Raw genomic sequence first — 15,817 nt, 5'->3', positions numbered from 1 at the left:
CAGGCGCCCCATTGATTTCACAGGGACTGAAGTGCAACCAGCAATGCACTGGCAGGTGGGGCAGAAGTGTAGATGGCAAGGCAGAAAAGGTTGTCCTCGGTACCTGGACTCGACCAAAAGGATAGGAACCTAGGAAGCTGCCATATACCGAGTCAGACCCTTGGTCCATCTAGTTCAGTATTGTCTACACAGACTGGCAGCGGCTTCTCCATGGTTGCAGGCAGGAGTGTCTCTCAACCCTGTCTTGGAGATGCTGAAAGTGCTTTTCCCAGAGCGGCCCCATCCCCTAAAGGGAAGATCTTGGAGTGCTCACATATAGTCTCCCATGCAAATGCAAACCAGGGCAGACCCTGCTTGGTAAAGTGGACAATTCATGCTTGTTACCTCGAGGCCAGCTCTCCTCCCCCTGGAGACCCATAAGAGGCCTGTGACCAGCTGAGCTCCAAATGCCTTTCTGGTTCAGCAGATGCTCCTGAGATGAGCCGCAGGTCTCTGCCGGAGGGGCGGAGCAAATGTCACTGGCCTGAGGGTGAGGTTTTGGGATGGGGTGGCCGTGATGGTGGTGCTTGCGTGGAGCACCCCTTGAGCAGCACTCCAGACTCCGCTAAGTCAGTCTCCCTGATCAGCCTCTCCCTGCTCCTCTGCCCCAAAGCATTCTCCAGGGCTGTTTGTAAGCGGAGCAGAGTCCACCCAGGGTGCCTGCCTGGCCACAGAACTGCACTGAAGGCACCTTCCAGCAAGCACAGGCCACGTGTCCCAGAGCAGCTTTCGAAGCTAAGCTTGGTGCACTGGGAAGGGGTGGAGGGGCAGGGGCCATGCACACCAGTGGCGCGGGATGCTCCCCAGTGCCCATGTCGGCAGGCTAGGCACAGATGCTGTGCATTGGCCATACCGAAGGAAGAGGTGCCCCTTCAGTGTTCCCTCTAAGGTGTGGGCATGCACAAAAGGGTGGGTTGGTTTTGGTTTTAATGTCCTCTCAACTTTAGCTCACGCTCAGGTTGAGTCAGGAAGGCCCCACTCTGAACATACATGTGTGCACACACACGGCTTTGATACTGCTGCCCAGAACAAAACCCATTCCGCAGGCAGGTGGAACCAGTGAGAGAGAACACGGGGCCTGGCGCTTCCTTGCCCTGCAGCCCTGCCTGGCACCGTGTGCCTCCTTCAGCTCCGTTCACTCCACGTGGGTCAGAAGCAGTGGGGCATCTGTCAGGAAGGCTGGCTCTCTCGATGGGGATGGACGTGGCGACCTCTGGGCCTCTTCAGCCCAAGGCACAAAGGGGCACTGGTGAAGGATCGCGTGGGCTGGACAGGAAGAGTGGCAAGCCACAACTGTGAAGACAAGGACCGCAAAGCGCTCTGCCAAATGGAAGGTGCTACGGAAGCAGAATGCAGGAGCAAGACCACGAGGTCAGACGCCGTGCCTTGCTCAGCCTGCCTGGCCAGGGAGACTTCGCCAGGTGAAAAGTCACAGGGAGGGACACTTTCACTCCCACTCCTGCTCCCAGGATTGTGGCTCTTTGACTCGGAAATGCCCCAGAGACACAAAGGGGAGAAACCTCTCCAGCCACACCATGGCAATGCTTCCAATATTCAGCAGACGCATTCAAAAGGCAACTTGCTGTGTTATTAAGCCCCGCTCCAAACCCTGCACGTGTTGGTCGCTCTAGGCTCCTCTTTCCAATCAAAAGGATACAAAACCTGTGGATCGATTCTGTATGCAATTGGCTGATCCAACCCTGAAATGCGCCTCCGCGGAGGAAGCACCAGCCCGCAGCTCAGGTCAGGAGGCTCCGAGCGGCCCAGAGGAGCACAAGAGAGAGAGTCTCGCGGTCTGCTGGGCACGCACCGACTGACCACAAGGAAGGGTCAAGTGATTCAGCAGAGAGGCCTCCAAAGGCTAACGCCAGGGGCTCCAGGGTGAGGTGGAGGCTGCCTCTGGACAGGCACACGGCTGAAAAGGGAACTCCACCCCCTGGCAGGGTGGTTAATGGCTTTGGCCCCAAGGGCAGAGCAGCCCTGGGGGAAGTCCAGGCCAGACTGGAGGGCACTCCAGCAAAGGGCAGGTGTGGAGCCATGTAAAGGAGAGGGCAAAGGGCGCCTGTTCCGGGTAGGAGGAAGCGTCCGGCTCTCGAATGTCAAAGGCACAGCACATGGTGACATTCTCTCCACAAAAGCGCCAGAGGCAAGCAGGCTTTTAAAAGGCAATCAAGCCATTGCTGCGGAGACCGATGGCATGGCGTTTCTGTCCGCAATTTCAGCTTTAGAACAAAATCGCAAGAATGCATGGAAGGCATTGCACACGTGGGCAGGGAGAGGAGGGGCTGTCCAGATCCAGGACAAAGGACAGTCACTGGCTGGAGCCTCACTGGGAAAGCGGACAATGAGAATGTCAACTTGGGCACTGAAAGCTGCAGAAGCCCAGAAGGGGAGGCTGTGATCCTCCTAACACAAGCCCATCTAAGCTCTGCTGAGCTAAGAAACATAAGCATATAAGAACAGCCCTGCTGGATCAGGCCCAAGGCCCATCCAGTGCAGCATCCTGTTTCACACAGCGGCCCACCAGATGCCTCTGGGGAGCCCTCAGGCAAGAGGTCTGTGCATGCCCTCTCTCCTGCTGTTGCTCCCTTGCAACTGGTATTCAGAGGCATCGTGCCTCTGAGACTGGCCCACAGCCACCAGAATAGTAGCCATTGATAGACCTGTCCTCCATGTATTTGTCTAAGCCCCTTTTAAAGCCATCCAAGTGAGTGGCCATCACCACATCCCATGGCAAATAATTCCATAGATTAATTATGCACTATGTGAAGAAGTACTTCCTTCTGGCAATCAGTTTCATGGGATGACCCTTGGTTCTAGTGTTGTGAGAGAAGGAGAAACATCTCTCTGTCCACTCTATCTAATCCATGCATAATTTTATACCTCTCTATCGTGTTTCCCTGTAGTTGCTTCTTTTCCAAACTAAAAAGCCTCAGATTTTGCAGCCATGCCTCATAAGGAAGGTGCTCCAGCCCTCTGATCATCTGGGTTGCCCTCTTCTGCACCTTTTCCAATTCTGCAATGTCCTTCTTAAGATATGGTGACCAGAACTGTACGCAGTACTCCCAATGTGGCCACACCATAGATTTGTATAAGGGCATTATAATAATAATAGTATTTTCATTTTCAATCCCCTTCCTAATTTTCATTTTCAACCCTACCTAATGATCCCTAGCATGGAATTGGCCTTTTTCACAGGTGCCACACACTGAGATGCCACTTTCAGTGAGCTGTCCATCATGATCCCAAGATCTCTCTCCTGATCAGTCACTGACAGCTCAGCCCCATCAGCATATATGTGAAGTTGAGGTTTTTTTGCCCCAGTGTGCATAACCTCACACTTGCTTACACTGCATTTGCCATTTTGTCGCCCACTCACCCAGTTTGGAGAGCTCCTTTTGGAACTCATCACAATCTGTTTTGGATTTCACTATCCTAAATAGTTGGGTGTCATCTGCAAATTTGGCCACTTTGCTGCTTATCCCAAATTCTAGATCATTTATGAACAAGAGCACTGGGCCCAGTACTGATCCCTGGGGGACCCCACTTTCTACTTTCCTCCATTGTGAAAGCTGTCCATTTATTCCAGTCCTCTGTTTCCTCTTGTTCAACCAGTTACTAATCCACAATTGAACCTGTGCCCTTATCCCATGACTGCTAGGTTTTCTCACGAGCCTTTGGTGGGGAACCCTGTTGAAAGCTTTTTGGAAGTCCAGGTATACTATGTCAACGGGGTCACCTTTATCCAGACACTTGTTGACACTCCCAAAACGCCAAAAGTTTAGTGAGGCAAGACTTGCCCTTGCAGAAGCCATGTTGATTCTCCTTCAGCAAGGCTCGTTCTTCTGTATGTTTAACAATTGTATGCTTTCCATCAATTTACTCAGCACAGAAGTTAAGCTAATTGGCCTGTAGTTTCCTGGATCCCTTCTTGAAAATCAGTTTTATTGGCTATTTTCCAGTCCTCTGGTACAGAGCAACAAGTTACATATTTTTGCTAGGATATCAGCAGTTTCACATTTGAGTTCCTTCAGAACTCTTGGGTGGATGCCATCTGGCCCTAGTGATTTCTTAAATTTTAGTTTTTCAAGACAGTTTAGAACATCCTCTCTGTCACTTCAAATTGGCCCAGTTCTTCAGCCTTTAAACCTGAGAAGCTCAATTCCAGAAAGGGGATATGGTCAGTATCCTCCACTGTGAAGACAGATGCAAAGAACTCATTCAGCTTCTCTGCAATCTCCTTCTCTTCCTTAATAATCTCTTTCACACCCTCATCATTTAAGGGCCAACCGCCTCCCTGGCTGGTTTTCTGCTTCTGATATATTTAAAGAAGTTTTTGCTATTCCCCTGGACACTTCTAGCTATGTACTCAAATTCTCTTTCTGCATCCATTACTGCCTCCTTGCATTTCTTTTGCCAGAGTTTGTCTTCTTTCTGTTCTACCCATCTCGGCAGGACTTCTTTGAAGAAAGGCTTCTCCAAATAAACATAGAGCCCCCCAGTTGCCATTTTGTTTTGCCATGGGTGTCTGGCATCACTTGCAATGGTCACTGCTCAAGCGGAGCTCCACACCTCCAACCACCCCAATACGCTGGCTAGGGCTCCAGCCAGCCTTCTCAAGCACCGCAGGGCCCTGCTGCAGTCGGGGAAGGAGAGCCAGGTCCCATCCTGAAGCTTCCCTGGGTTTGTGGGTGCGTTTCTGGGGAATGATACATGGAGGCGCCCAGCTCCAAAGGAAGTAACAAGACTTCACCAGCCAGCCACTAGCCTGGCTGCTTGGAGCAGTGGGGTAGAAGAGGCTTAAGGTGCTGCTGGGGGAGCAGCCTCTCATCCAGGAAAGGAAGACCCCTCATCTGGCCACTCTGCTCTTTGCCAGGAGGATGTTTAGCATGGTGGAAGAGGGAAAACTTGAGAAGCCCAGCATCAAGTTGCTGCAGAGACAGGAATTGTCTTCTGCACCCGATTCTCCAGAGCAACCTCTGCCAACTGACCAAAGAGCCACCTTTTCAAGTGGTGATGCTCTTATCTTTAGTGGGGGCAAGCACCTGGCCCACTCCGACCCCAGCACAGCACCCCTCCAGGGCCTGTCGTCGGTGTCTTTCACATGTTTCTTTTTAGACTGAGAGTCCTTTAGGGAGAGAGGAATGTCTTATTTATTCTTTTTGTTGCATTTTTTAGGACTGTTGAAAAGTGGTGTATATTCGTGGCCGTTCAGCAGTTCAGTGCTCCAAGGGGGTGCTAAGCTCTCTCGGAAAGGGCGACATCACCTTGTTCGTGCGACATCAATACAACCACCACCTCAACTGGGGGGGGGGGCGGGGGAGAGGAGCAGAGAGGCGGAGCCATTAAGCCCTGGGAAGGACCTGTGGTTGTTCTTAGTGAAGCAGCAGCACTCCAGGACTACATCAGGTACCACCCTGCAAACGGCTAAATGTTTTGCTTATGCAACTCAGAGCCCGCCCGCCAAGGGTGGTTTTTCTCTCCCCTGCCCCCCTGCAAAAGAAGTCAATAAACATGCTTTTTAAAAACCTGAACGCCCAGCCTTAAGATTCTGTAGCCACCATCAGAACATGCACTAAGGAACAGAGGCAGCTGCCGTATATCGCACAGGACCATTGGTTCATCTAGCTCAGTATTGTCTACATTGACAGGCAGCAGATTTCGTGCAAGCAGGAGTCTCTCCCAGCCCTGCCCAGAGACGCCAGGGGACCAGGGACTGTCTGCATTCAAGCAGGCAGCTGCTCTCCTTCCCAGAGCCACCCCATCCCCTAAAAGAGGAAGATCTTGCAGTGCTCACACATGCCGTCTCCCATTCAAATGCAAACCAGGGTGGACCCTGCTCAGCAAAGGGGACATCCATGCTTGCTACCCCCAGACCAGCTCTCCTTCCACTGCTTGTGGGCTCTTTCCACCTCTGAACTGCCCCTCCCTCCCGGCCAGCCCCCCACCCCACCCCCAGTGGTGGCTCTCTCCTCACCTCCATCGAGAAGCAACTTGACCGAAGGGTAATCATCCGCAAGCACCGCGTAATGCAGAGCTGTGCAGCCCTTGAAACTGGCCCGGTTGTTCAAGCGGCTGTTGAAGTCGTCCTCCCGAGTGACCAGAACTGTTGGGGGAGACCACAGGGACCGTCGTTAGCATGGGATGAGGCAACCCTAGCTAGGAACCCCAGCTCAATGTCTACGACACTGGGGGATTGGCGGCGGGGGGGGTGGGGACAATCAGTTTTGCCAGTAGGTCAAGGTTCCAGACTTCTTACAGTGTGGATCACAACCTTACTGGAACTGCAGGAGGCAAGGACTAAGGGTGCACGTCCAGGATGGCTGGGGTTCTGGGAGCGAATTGTCTAGGCAAGCGGAGAGCTCCCTTCCTGGATGGAAAAGGAGGCAGCCCACCAGTTATTTATTTATTTATTTAGATTTATATGTCGCCCTACTCCCATAGGACTCAGGGCGGCTTACAAACAATAACATATGCAGCAACACAATTCTTTAAAATACATAATGGATGTCATAACCCCAGCCCCATACAGTACTCATTCCACATGACATAGTAACCGTGGATTACAAGCTCACTCTACGACCACCTATCTCAGCGACCGAGCACCCGACGGAACATTTCAGTCTTGCATGCCTTGCGGAAGGCCAACATATCATGGAGAGCTCTGATATTATCCGGGAGACCGTCCCATAGAGCCGGGGCCACCACTGAGAAGGCCCCGGCTCTTGTTGATTGCAGTTTAATATCCCTCGGGCCTGGGATCACCAAGGTATTACTTGTGGCCGATCTCAGGACCCAGCGAGGGACATATCGAACAAGGCGGTCCTGGAGGCATGGAGGGCCCATACCATGTAGGGCTTTAAATGTTAAAGTTAATACCTTAAACCTACCCCGGGCCTCAACCAGCAACCAGTGCAGCTGAAAGAGCAAAGGTGTCCCATGTGCTTGCCAAGGCGCCTTAGTGAGGACCCTGGCCGCTGCATTCGGCACCAGTTGCAATCTCCAAGTTAGGCACAGTGGCAGCCCCACATAAAGCGAGTTACAATCATCTAACCTGGAAGTGACTGTCACATGGATCACAGTGGCCAAGTCTGGAGGGAACAGATAGGGGGCCAGCCGCCGTATTTGGCGTAACTGAAAGAAGGCCTTTCGAGCGACCTCCATGATCTGAGCCTCCATATTCAAAGAGGCATCAAGAATCGCGCCCAGGCTCTTCACAGTAGGCTGAGATATCAAACAAGCACTATCAAGGGTCGGTAATTGAGAACTCTCCCCTGACCTCTTCGGGCCCAACCACAGAACTTCAGTCTTATCCAGATTAAGCCGTAGACCATTTTGTCTCAGCCAGTCTGTGACCGCCTCCAAATGCCTGGTCAGCTGGGCTATGGTGTGAATGCTTTCAGGACAGGGGTTCCCAGCTCTGGAATCCTGTTGGACTACAGTGCCCTCCAGCCACTGTGGCTAAAGCTGATGGGAACTGTAGGACATCATCATCTGTGGACCCAAAGTTGGGAGCCCTTGCTCTAGAACAAAGGTTCTCAAACTTGGGTCCCCAGATGTCACTGGACTTCAATAACCATGATCCCCTGAAATGCACTGGTTCTTTCCAAATGGCCATGCAAGGTACTGAATGTCTATATGGCCATTGGGTGGATCAGGCTGGGCCCCAACAGATCTCTCCAGGGAGGACAGTCTACAAGTCTGGCACCCCCACCGAAAAGACCCTGCCTCTTAGTGGACAACCACTGAACCTCACTCAGCAGAGGCACCTCTGTAGGAGATACCAGTGAGCAAAGGCAACCCTTAAGGTCCCAAGCGGCCAAACCATCTAAGGAAGTAGCCATCCCCATGTCCTGTGGCAGTGAAGGCCTTAAAGCCCAAAGTTCCTGAAGGAAGGACTGCCTCCCCTTTCGGAGGTTATCAGGGGAGGCTCTCCTGTGTGTTCCTCTCTTGTCTAAAGGATGCTTGGCAGGCATGTGTGAGGAGGTCTTCTTCAGCCTAGTGGCACCCAGGTGAGACAACTCCTTGCCCCACAAAACTCATCCCACTCCCTCTGGCCCTTATTCAATGCCTCTGACATGGAGCATGGCCAAAATAAGCCCCTCAAGCCTGCTAACTGAGCAAAGAGGCACCTTTCAAAGTAGTGATTCTCTTATTTGCAGGGGGAGAGCCACTGGCCCTATCCATCCCTTTAGTGGCTGTTGCTGGTATCTGCCTTTTATTTCCTATTAGATTGTGAGCCCTTTGGGGACAGGGAGCCATCTTATGTATTTTTCTATGTAAACCACTTTGAGAACCTTTGTTGAGAATTCACAACAAGGCGGTGGCTTTATGGGTAATCATCAGCACTGTATGTTCCACCTGGAAACAAATCGGCAACCAGCTAGAAGGATTCATTCATTTGATTTCTATACCGCCCTTCCAAAAATGGCTCAGGGCGGTTTACACAGAGAAATAATAAATAAATAAGATGGCTCCCTGTCCCCAAAGGATGTGATGCAAGGATTCCTTCAAGAGAGAGTCAAACCAAAGGTCTGTCCTGCCCAGTGCAATGGCTGTGCAGGAATTCAGCCTGTCTTTCCCCAGACTAGCTGCCTTCCACATGCAGAGCATGGCCATGGCCCCTCTGTCAGCCCCTTGAGACGCTCTCCAAAGACCAGCATGACCCAGGAGTCCTCCCCCCACCCCAGCCCTCCATCCCTTGCACAAGGTGGAGCTGGAGTTAAGGCCAGTGGGGCTGTCATGACTGCTGTTTTTCCAAGCCCCCCGGAGTGAATTCTGAGAGCTGCAGTTCTCCAAGAAGGGAGAGGATCTTCAGCAGAGCTTCCTCGGGATCTTTCACAAAAATATAACGCCCGGGGTCCTTGCAGGAACAATGACAGCTACTCCAGTTTACAACGGGGGTCACACAATTTGTAGTGGTGACATTCCCCAAAGCTGTGCCCTCCCCACCTTGGCCCCTACTCCTTTTGGAGCACAGAGTTGTTAGCAAGAGCAGAAAAAAGAAACCGGGCTGGCTCCTCAGCAACATCGCCTTCCCAGAGCTGCCACCGCCACCGCTGAATTCCAAAAAAGCAAGTTTACAGCGTGAGCCAAATCTAAAATATTGCAATTAATAGCCAGTCCCTTTCCCAGCTGGCATCACTGCTAATGGACCTCAACACCTACAGAAGCAGCAATCAGTGTGACGGGCTCGGGGCTCTACCCTCCTTTCTGTTCTAGGGATATTGTGTGTGTGTGTGTGTGTGTGTGTGTGTGTGTGTCTACAGGGGGTGGGGTGGGGGAATATGTATATTTATTTATTTCCCTCCTTTGCCTATCCAGGGAGGAGCAGGATAATCAAGTGGCTGATGTCAGGGAAGATGAATCTGAGATACTAGGGAGCAGTGCAGTAAAAAGATTAAAGTGTTATTATTGTTGGGCTGCTTTCCCCCCATGGTCCACCATGACAGCTCGGCCGTCATCTGTAAAAAATGTCTCCACGAGAGATAATCATCGGAAACTCAATAAAGCGTCAAGGGGAGCCTCGCCCGCCATCCATCACGGGGAGCCTGGAAATGTTCAGCTCTCCATCTCCCCTCCCTGCCATCCATATAAATGTCTGTAATATATTTCATGAGGCCTGCATGGTGGAGGCCGCAGCGCATGGCTCCCCCAGTTGGGATGTTTTTATGAAAAAAAATATTTATACACAAAATATGCAAATCGTTAAAAATAACCCTGCAAAACAAAGGCAGTTTTTCTCTCTCGCACACATGATCTCTCTCTCTCTCTCTTTTCTCGAAAAACCCCCACTGAATTTATTCTTTTTAATAAAACATGTCAACCAAAAAAAATTTAATGCAACTTCCTTCTGAGTGCCTTTATTTGCCTCCTCTCCAGCCGCTCCCGTCTTCCCCTGCTCAGCCAAAGAGTAATACATATATTGGTTGAGAGGGCAGAAGATGCAGATGGAAAAAATCAACTTTATTGGTTGATATATTTTTGTCTTAAATAAAGTCTAGCGACATGCGTTATGTATTGGCATTCCATTTTTTAAAATGTTGTTTAACATTCACCAGGCGTCTAAACGCCAGGTGAGGACTTTTCACTCAAGCTTTTTAAAATCGATTAAAAAAATTGTGTGTGTTGTAATTTGATCTGTTTTGTGTGTTTTTATTGAACGTTGTGAGCCGCCCAGAAAACAATTTGTTATGGGGTGGCTAACAAAAAAAGTTTATTATTATTATTTTTATTATTATTATTATTATTAGCAGCAGCAGCAGCCTGGATTTGCATTCAGTACCACGGAGGGGCCTGCTGCACAAGCAGGTCTGTGCAGTGCTGAGCCCTGCCAGCTCTCAGGAAGTTTCTTCTCCAGCTCTTTGCTTTGACATCTGATCTCCTGACCTTGCCTTTTCCCTTTCGCTGCATGTCCTCAACAAATCCTCTTGGCAACTCAGGTCAGCTTCAGAGGACTGAAAACATTAAGAGTAAAGCAAAGTACTTTGCAAAACCTCAGCTGCTAGATGAAAACAGAGTTCCATCCAGGATCCTAGCTCCTTGGCAGATTTTGCTAGACCTAAGATGATCAAGTCTTATAAGTATGACATTGTATGCATGAAGGTTTCCATAAAAATACTGGAGGAGCCCAGGAAGAATAGAGCCTGTCTCTTAAAATAAGAGTTGGTGGTGGCTCCACTGGCTCTCCCGGCCCCGCTCTGCCTCATGGGGTGGGGGCCAGTGACCACTCAGCAGCTTCAGGTCTTTGGCAGCCAGAGATTTCAGCCAGGCAAGCAGGGGGAGCCCTCCTTCCCCACTCCTTTCTGGGAATGCAAAAGGCACACCTCATCAGCAACAGCCCTCAATGGTTTTTCTGGAGGTCTGGATGAGGCCAGCCAGCCATGGGCAACCACCAACTGAGCAGCGACATGTGCATCTACAAGCAAGGAAGCCAGCCAGCCAGCCAGAAAAATACCCAAGCAGAGTAGCTCTCTTGCAGTTAGATTACCCGTGGGAGACCCAAAGCCTTATCTTCAAGGTGTTCTGGGTCTTCACTTGCAGGATCTCGACCCTGTGCTCTGCTTGAGCTTGCAAAACAAATACAGAGATAATGTAAGAAAAGGCTTTGCCCTAAGTGACTCCCACAGGCTCCAGAAAAGGCTGAAATTTAAACAAATGATCTTAACTGCAGGTTAGTTATGAAGGCAGAGTCCCTTTCCAGAATCCAGTGAGGTCTTTTAAGGGATGAGGGGAGAGCCCAAAGCAAGCGCTGCTCCAGGCATCATGGCAGAAAAATGGCAGCAATGACTCCTCATTACCTTCTAGGGAATGGAGCCCTTTCTCTTTGGCGGTTTCATAGACGCTGCTGAACTCATCGCCCAGGTTTGGGTCAGCACCAGCTGTGAGCAGGATCTTTACCACACTGTGGAAAAAGAACAATGGAAAGAGATGATGTGTCAGTCCCTGGAGGCCCTTTGCAGAAGTTGGGAAAGGAAACAGGGACACGGGAAAGCGCAGGGCGAAGGGGGGCATGTCTGGCTTTGCAAAGTGATACTAAGTTCACCTTGCCTGCGAACTGGGCCAAGAGGCACCTCCGGGGAAAGGAGCACTTCCTTCCAGGGCTGCTTGCTGGCGTCTCTGGTGTGTTTCTCTTTGGACTGCGATCCCTCAGCAGGGACAGGGAGGGAACCATAATTTTGTTTTATTTGCTATGTAAACCACACCGAGAACTCTTTTTGTTAAAAATCAGCATAAGATGACAACGACGACCAAGCAGCAGCAGCAGCAGCAGCAGCAGCTCAGACAAAGGGGAATGAAAAACTGTATCCTTTGCACAGCAAAATCTCCAGGAGACAAGCCGACAGGTTCAAGAAAGTTGCCACTGCTCTTCATTTCAACCAAGAGTCCTCCGCATTAGTGGGGGTAGAAAAAGTGCTCAGGATGCGAGATGGATTCAGATCTTGCTTAGGGAAGGCGGGGCAAAAGAATCACAGAGAGAGGGGTGTGTGTGTGTGTGTGTGTGTGTGTGTGAGCAGGGGCGTAGCAAGGTTGGAGTGGGGGGCCCAGAGACAAGATTTTAAAATGGGACCCCCTCACTGAAGCTCAGCTCATGAAGTAAAGAAATCTTAAATGAGGCTGAATAGTGGTCACAAAAAGCATAGTAAAATTTATCTATCTATCTCCTATGTGCCACAATAGAACATCATCCTAAATTATTTTTAAAACTGTTTTGTAAATTATGGATGATACCAAGTCATTGAATGGTGCTAGAGAAAGACCTGCTGTTCTGGTAGCTCCCGGTCTTCACACTCACATCAGTTTCGGAGGATGAATACAACGGAAGGAAGCCCGGGCGGGTGCGCGGCTGGGGGGGGCCAGTCATGTGACTTGCCTCTGGGGCCCCCCACAAGGCAGTGGGCCCCCAGACAATGGTCTCCCCTGGCCCTATTAGAGTTACGCCCCTGTGTGTGAGGGGGGTTAGGAAAGTGAAGTTGGCTCCCCAATACGCAAAACTGAAAGTGCAAGCCGCGTCGGTAGCAGAGCGGGACCCAGCAGACTGCAGACCCCGGAGAGAAGGCGTAATGATTCCTCACCCTCATGCAGCCACACCCCAGTCTAGACCCAAATGAAGAGATTTCCTGGGTTTCCTTCTCACCTTCAAGGGCTGTGCAGGCAGGAGGGTCTCCACCCTCCAGATTCATGCATCTTGCTCTCTGCCGCCCCCTCCCCAAACACAGGAATACAGGATAAGCCACAAGAAGGTTCTGCTGGGAGCTGTCAGGGTCAAGAAGTGTTTCTAACACAGACAGGGGTGAGTTTGTCCCCTCAAAGAGCAGTCTGGAGAGGTTCACTTCAGATTTCACAGAACTTCTTGCTGCCAACTCAGAGGACTCTGGTGGGGGAGGACACATTTCGGGAAGCGAGCTGACGTTGGCGATTGGCCGCTCTCGCTAAATGGAAGTGAAATTTGCAAGCTTCCGTCTCCAGACTGCTGGCGGGAGGGGAATCCACAGGAGCAGGCAGCACCATCGCCGCCCTGCTTGGAAGCAGCCCGCCAGGGCCGCCTGCCAGGGTCCGGTGGCAGCATCAATGCACAAGGCAGGGCCTTTTCTGGGGCAGCACGGACCGGGTGGCGCCCAGCCCTCCCACCTCTGCAGCAGAGAGTGAAGACCAGCTTTTAAAAGAAAGAAGAAACTTGCCTAGTTTAATGTAACATGTGAATCGCTTCTTCCGCACAATCCCCATTGCTGACTAAGGTCACTTGGGGAGGGAGACCTGCCTGCAGTTGCCACCGGCTCCATCCGTGGCAACTCAGGGTCGGGCCTTTCCGGTCACCGCCCCTGAGCTCTGGAAGGCGCTCCCTGCTCAGATGCAAGAGCGAACAACCCTGCTGGCCTTTAAGACCTTAAAGATACATACCTTTAACCAGGCTTTGGGGGGATGTTTTTAATGGGCTTTGAGAGTTTATAACCCGACAGTATATACATGTAAATAAATAAATAACAAAGAATAGGTCTTAGAGGAACTGTATTTAAATATTTTTTGTTTCTTTTAATGACTGAAAGTTTATAAATTATGTTTGTTTTTATTGTTTTGTAAACCGCCCAGAGAACTAACGTTTTGGGCGGTATAAAAATGTGATAAATAAATAAATAGCTATAATATCGGTTTTGTGTCTTAAATTGCTGTATGAGATAACCTTGTAAGTTGTCTGGGTTAAGGAACGGTCTCTGACAATGACAAAAAACACGTGGTTTTTTAACACACTGTGATCTAGATGGAACGTTGCCTGCTCTAGAAGGAGAGTTTGAAAGTTCTACATGAGTCCATGCCAGACTATCTAAAGATTGTGGTGCTTCCCAGAGTAATAATTTCTGGCGTTTATAAAATAATAATAAACACAAAATTTTAAAAATGGATTTTAAAATCAGATCTAAATCAGATTCTTGTTTTAAAAGTAAATAAAATTCTAAATTTCAATGCTCATGTACAAAATAACACGATTAATATTAACTCTCGCCGCAAACATGCTAGGCCAACACAGTTTCCTAAAAATGAATTAATGACTTTGTCACACACATTAAGTTACCTGCCAATCAAACATGGGCATTTAGTTCAATTTCATTCACCAGGAAGAGAGCTGGTCTGGTGGTAGCAAGCATGACTTGTCCCCTTAGCTAAGCAGGGTCCGCTCTGGTTGCACATGAATGGGAGACTAGAAGTGTGAGCACTGGAAGAGATTCCCCTCAGGGGATGGAGTCGCTCTGGGAAGAGAGCAGAAGGTTCCAAGTTCCCTCCCTGGCAGCATCTCCAAGAGAGGGCCGAGAGAGATTCCTGCCTGCACCCTCGGAGAAGCCGCTGCCAGTCTGTGAAGACAATACTGAGCTAGATGGACCAAGGGTCTGACTCAGTATATTTTATTTTATTTATTTATTTAGCACATTTTTATACCGCCCTAACCCAAGGTCTCAGCCCTAACCCAAGGTCTATATGGCAACTTCCTATGTCATGGAAATGGCTCCAGTCGGTCCAGTGATAACCAGCAACTACCAGCACTTACTTTTGGAAATTTCTGGGCTGTCAGTTTGTGTTTCTAAGCCAGTTTCTAATGTGCAAAGACACAGGCTGGATAGCAGGGTGGTTGTTTTGCGGTGGGGCTGGGCCAAGTCAGAGGAATTAAGACGGGGACACAATATAGGCAAGGAGGAGAAGGAGGAGAAGAGCAGGCAAAATGGGAAGGCATTGTTCAGTACACAACATCCTATACCGGCCCATATATTGCCACAGAAAAACCATCACAGCTTCTGTGCATAAGAGACACCCTGTCTGGGAATATCTTGAAGAAATGCCTTCCCGGGGTATAAAAGAAAATGTGTCAAGTGTACGCAGTGCAACCAGGAGATGCAGGGCAGCCTGACAGGGGTAAGGAGTCAAGGCATCCACCACATGAAAAGCCAGGTATTCTGTACAGGTCAGGTGTGCCGTCAAGTCGATTTCGACTCCTGTCGCCCACAGAGCCCTGTGGTTGTCTTTGGTAGACTACAGGAGGGGTTGACCATTGCCAACTCCCATGCAGTATGAGATGATGATGCCTTTCAGCATCTACTATATCGCTGCTGCCCAATATAGTAGCAGAGGGGATTCGAACCGGCAACATTCTGCTTGTTAGTCATGCGTTTCCCCACGGCGCCACTTAAGGTGACTAGATATTATATACCATGTCATAAATTAATAAAAATAAAAATATCTTTAAAAATGACACAAAGTATACCCTCCCCAATGTTGTAGATGCTCTGCTGAGCTGTAAATTAACATGCTTTAGTGATCAGATTTGCACCGTTATTCAAGAACAACAGTGGGAAGCTTGATTTAAATCAATGATGTCAGCCAAGGTTTTTTCTTGGTGATTTAAATCGGAGTTTAAGCTGCAACAGGCAGCTTGGCTCTCTTGCTCGAGCCATTCATCCCTATTTGGAGAAGTCTACGGGTGCTTTCGCGCAGTGTAGCTGCATCATGCGGAGGGCTGAACTCCCCCTGCCAAGCATCCCACGTCCGGATCTGGGCCATCTGGGTCACAAACAAGGCAGGAAGAACGAGTTGCTCTACAGGCAAAGGAGCTCCCGCGTCTCCTCCACCCAAGCCCTCCGGCCACCTCCTCCAGGCAACTCAGGTCACATCCGCTCTCTTTGACGGAGCCAGCTTGACATTTGAGTGATCACAGCTATCGATTGCTCCTGTCTAATTTGCAGGTAACAAAACATTCTCTGCGTTACAAACAAATTAGCCTTTGCAAAGG

At 50.0% G+C, this 15,817-nt stretch overlaps 1 protein-coding gene across 3 annotated transcripts in view; it reads right to left on the bottom strand.

Annotated features, from left to right (window-relative positions):
- Positions 1–15,817, bottom strand: part of CLPB (caseinolytic mitochondrial matrix peptidase chaperone subunit B) — a 115,347-nt gene that overhangs the window by 62,966 nt on the left and 36,564 nt on the right. For all 3 annotated transcript variants that reach the window (XM_053307865.1, XM_053307863.1, XM_053307864.1), the window contains 2 exons: positions 11,340–11,443; positions 6,017–6,145 (listed from right to left, as the gene is read on the bottom strand). In XM_053307865.1, the coding sequence (XP_053163840.1) occupies positions 6,017–6,145; positions 11,340–11,443 (233 nt within the window). The remainder of the gene's footprint in view (positions 1–6,016; positions 6,146–11,339; positions 11,444–15,817) is intronic.

Source organism: Hemicordylus capensis, chromosome 3 (assembly GCF_027244095.1).
Source record: "Hemicordylus capensis ecotype Gifberg chromosome 3, rHemCap1.1.pri, whole genome shotgun sequence".
NCBI classification, from domain to species: domain Eukaryota; kingdom Metazoa; phylum Chordata; class Lepidosauria; order Squamata; family Cordylidae; genus Hemicordylus; species Hemicordylus capensis.
This window is presented reverse-complemented; position numbering and strand designations above follow the sequence as displayed.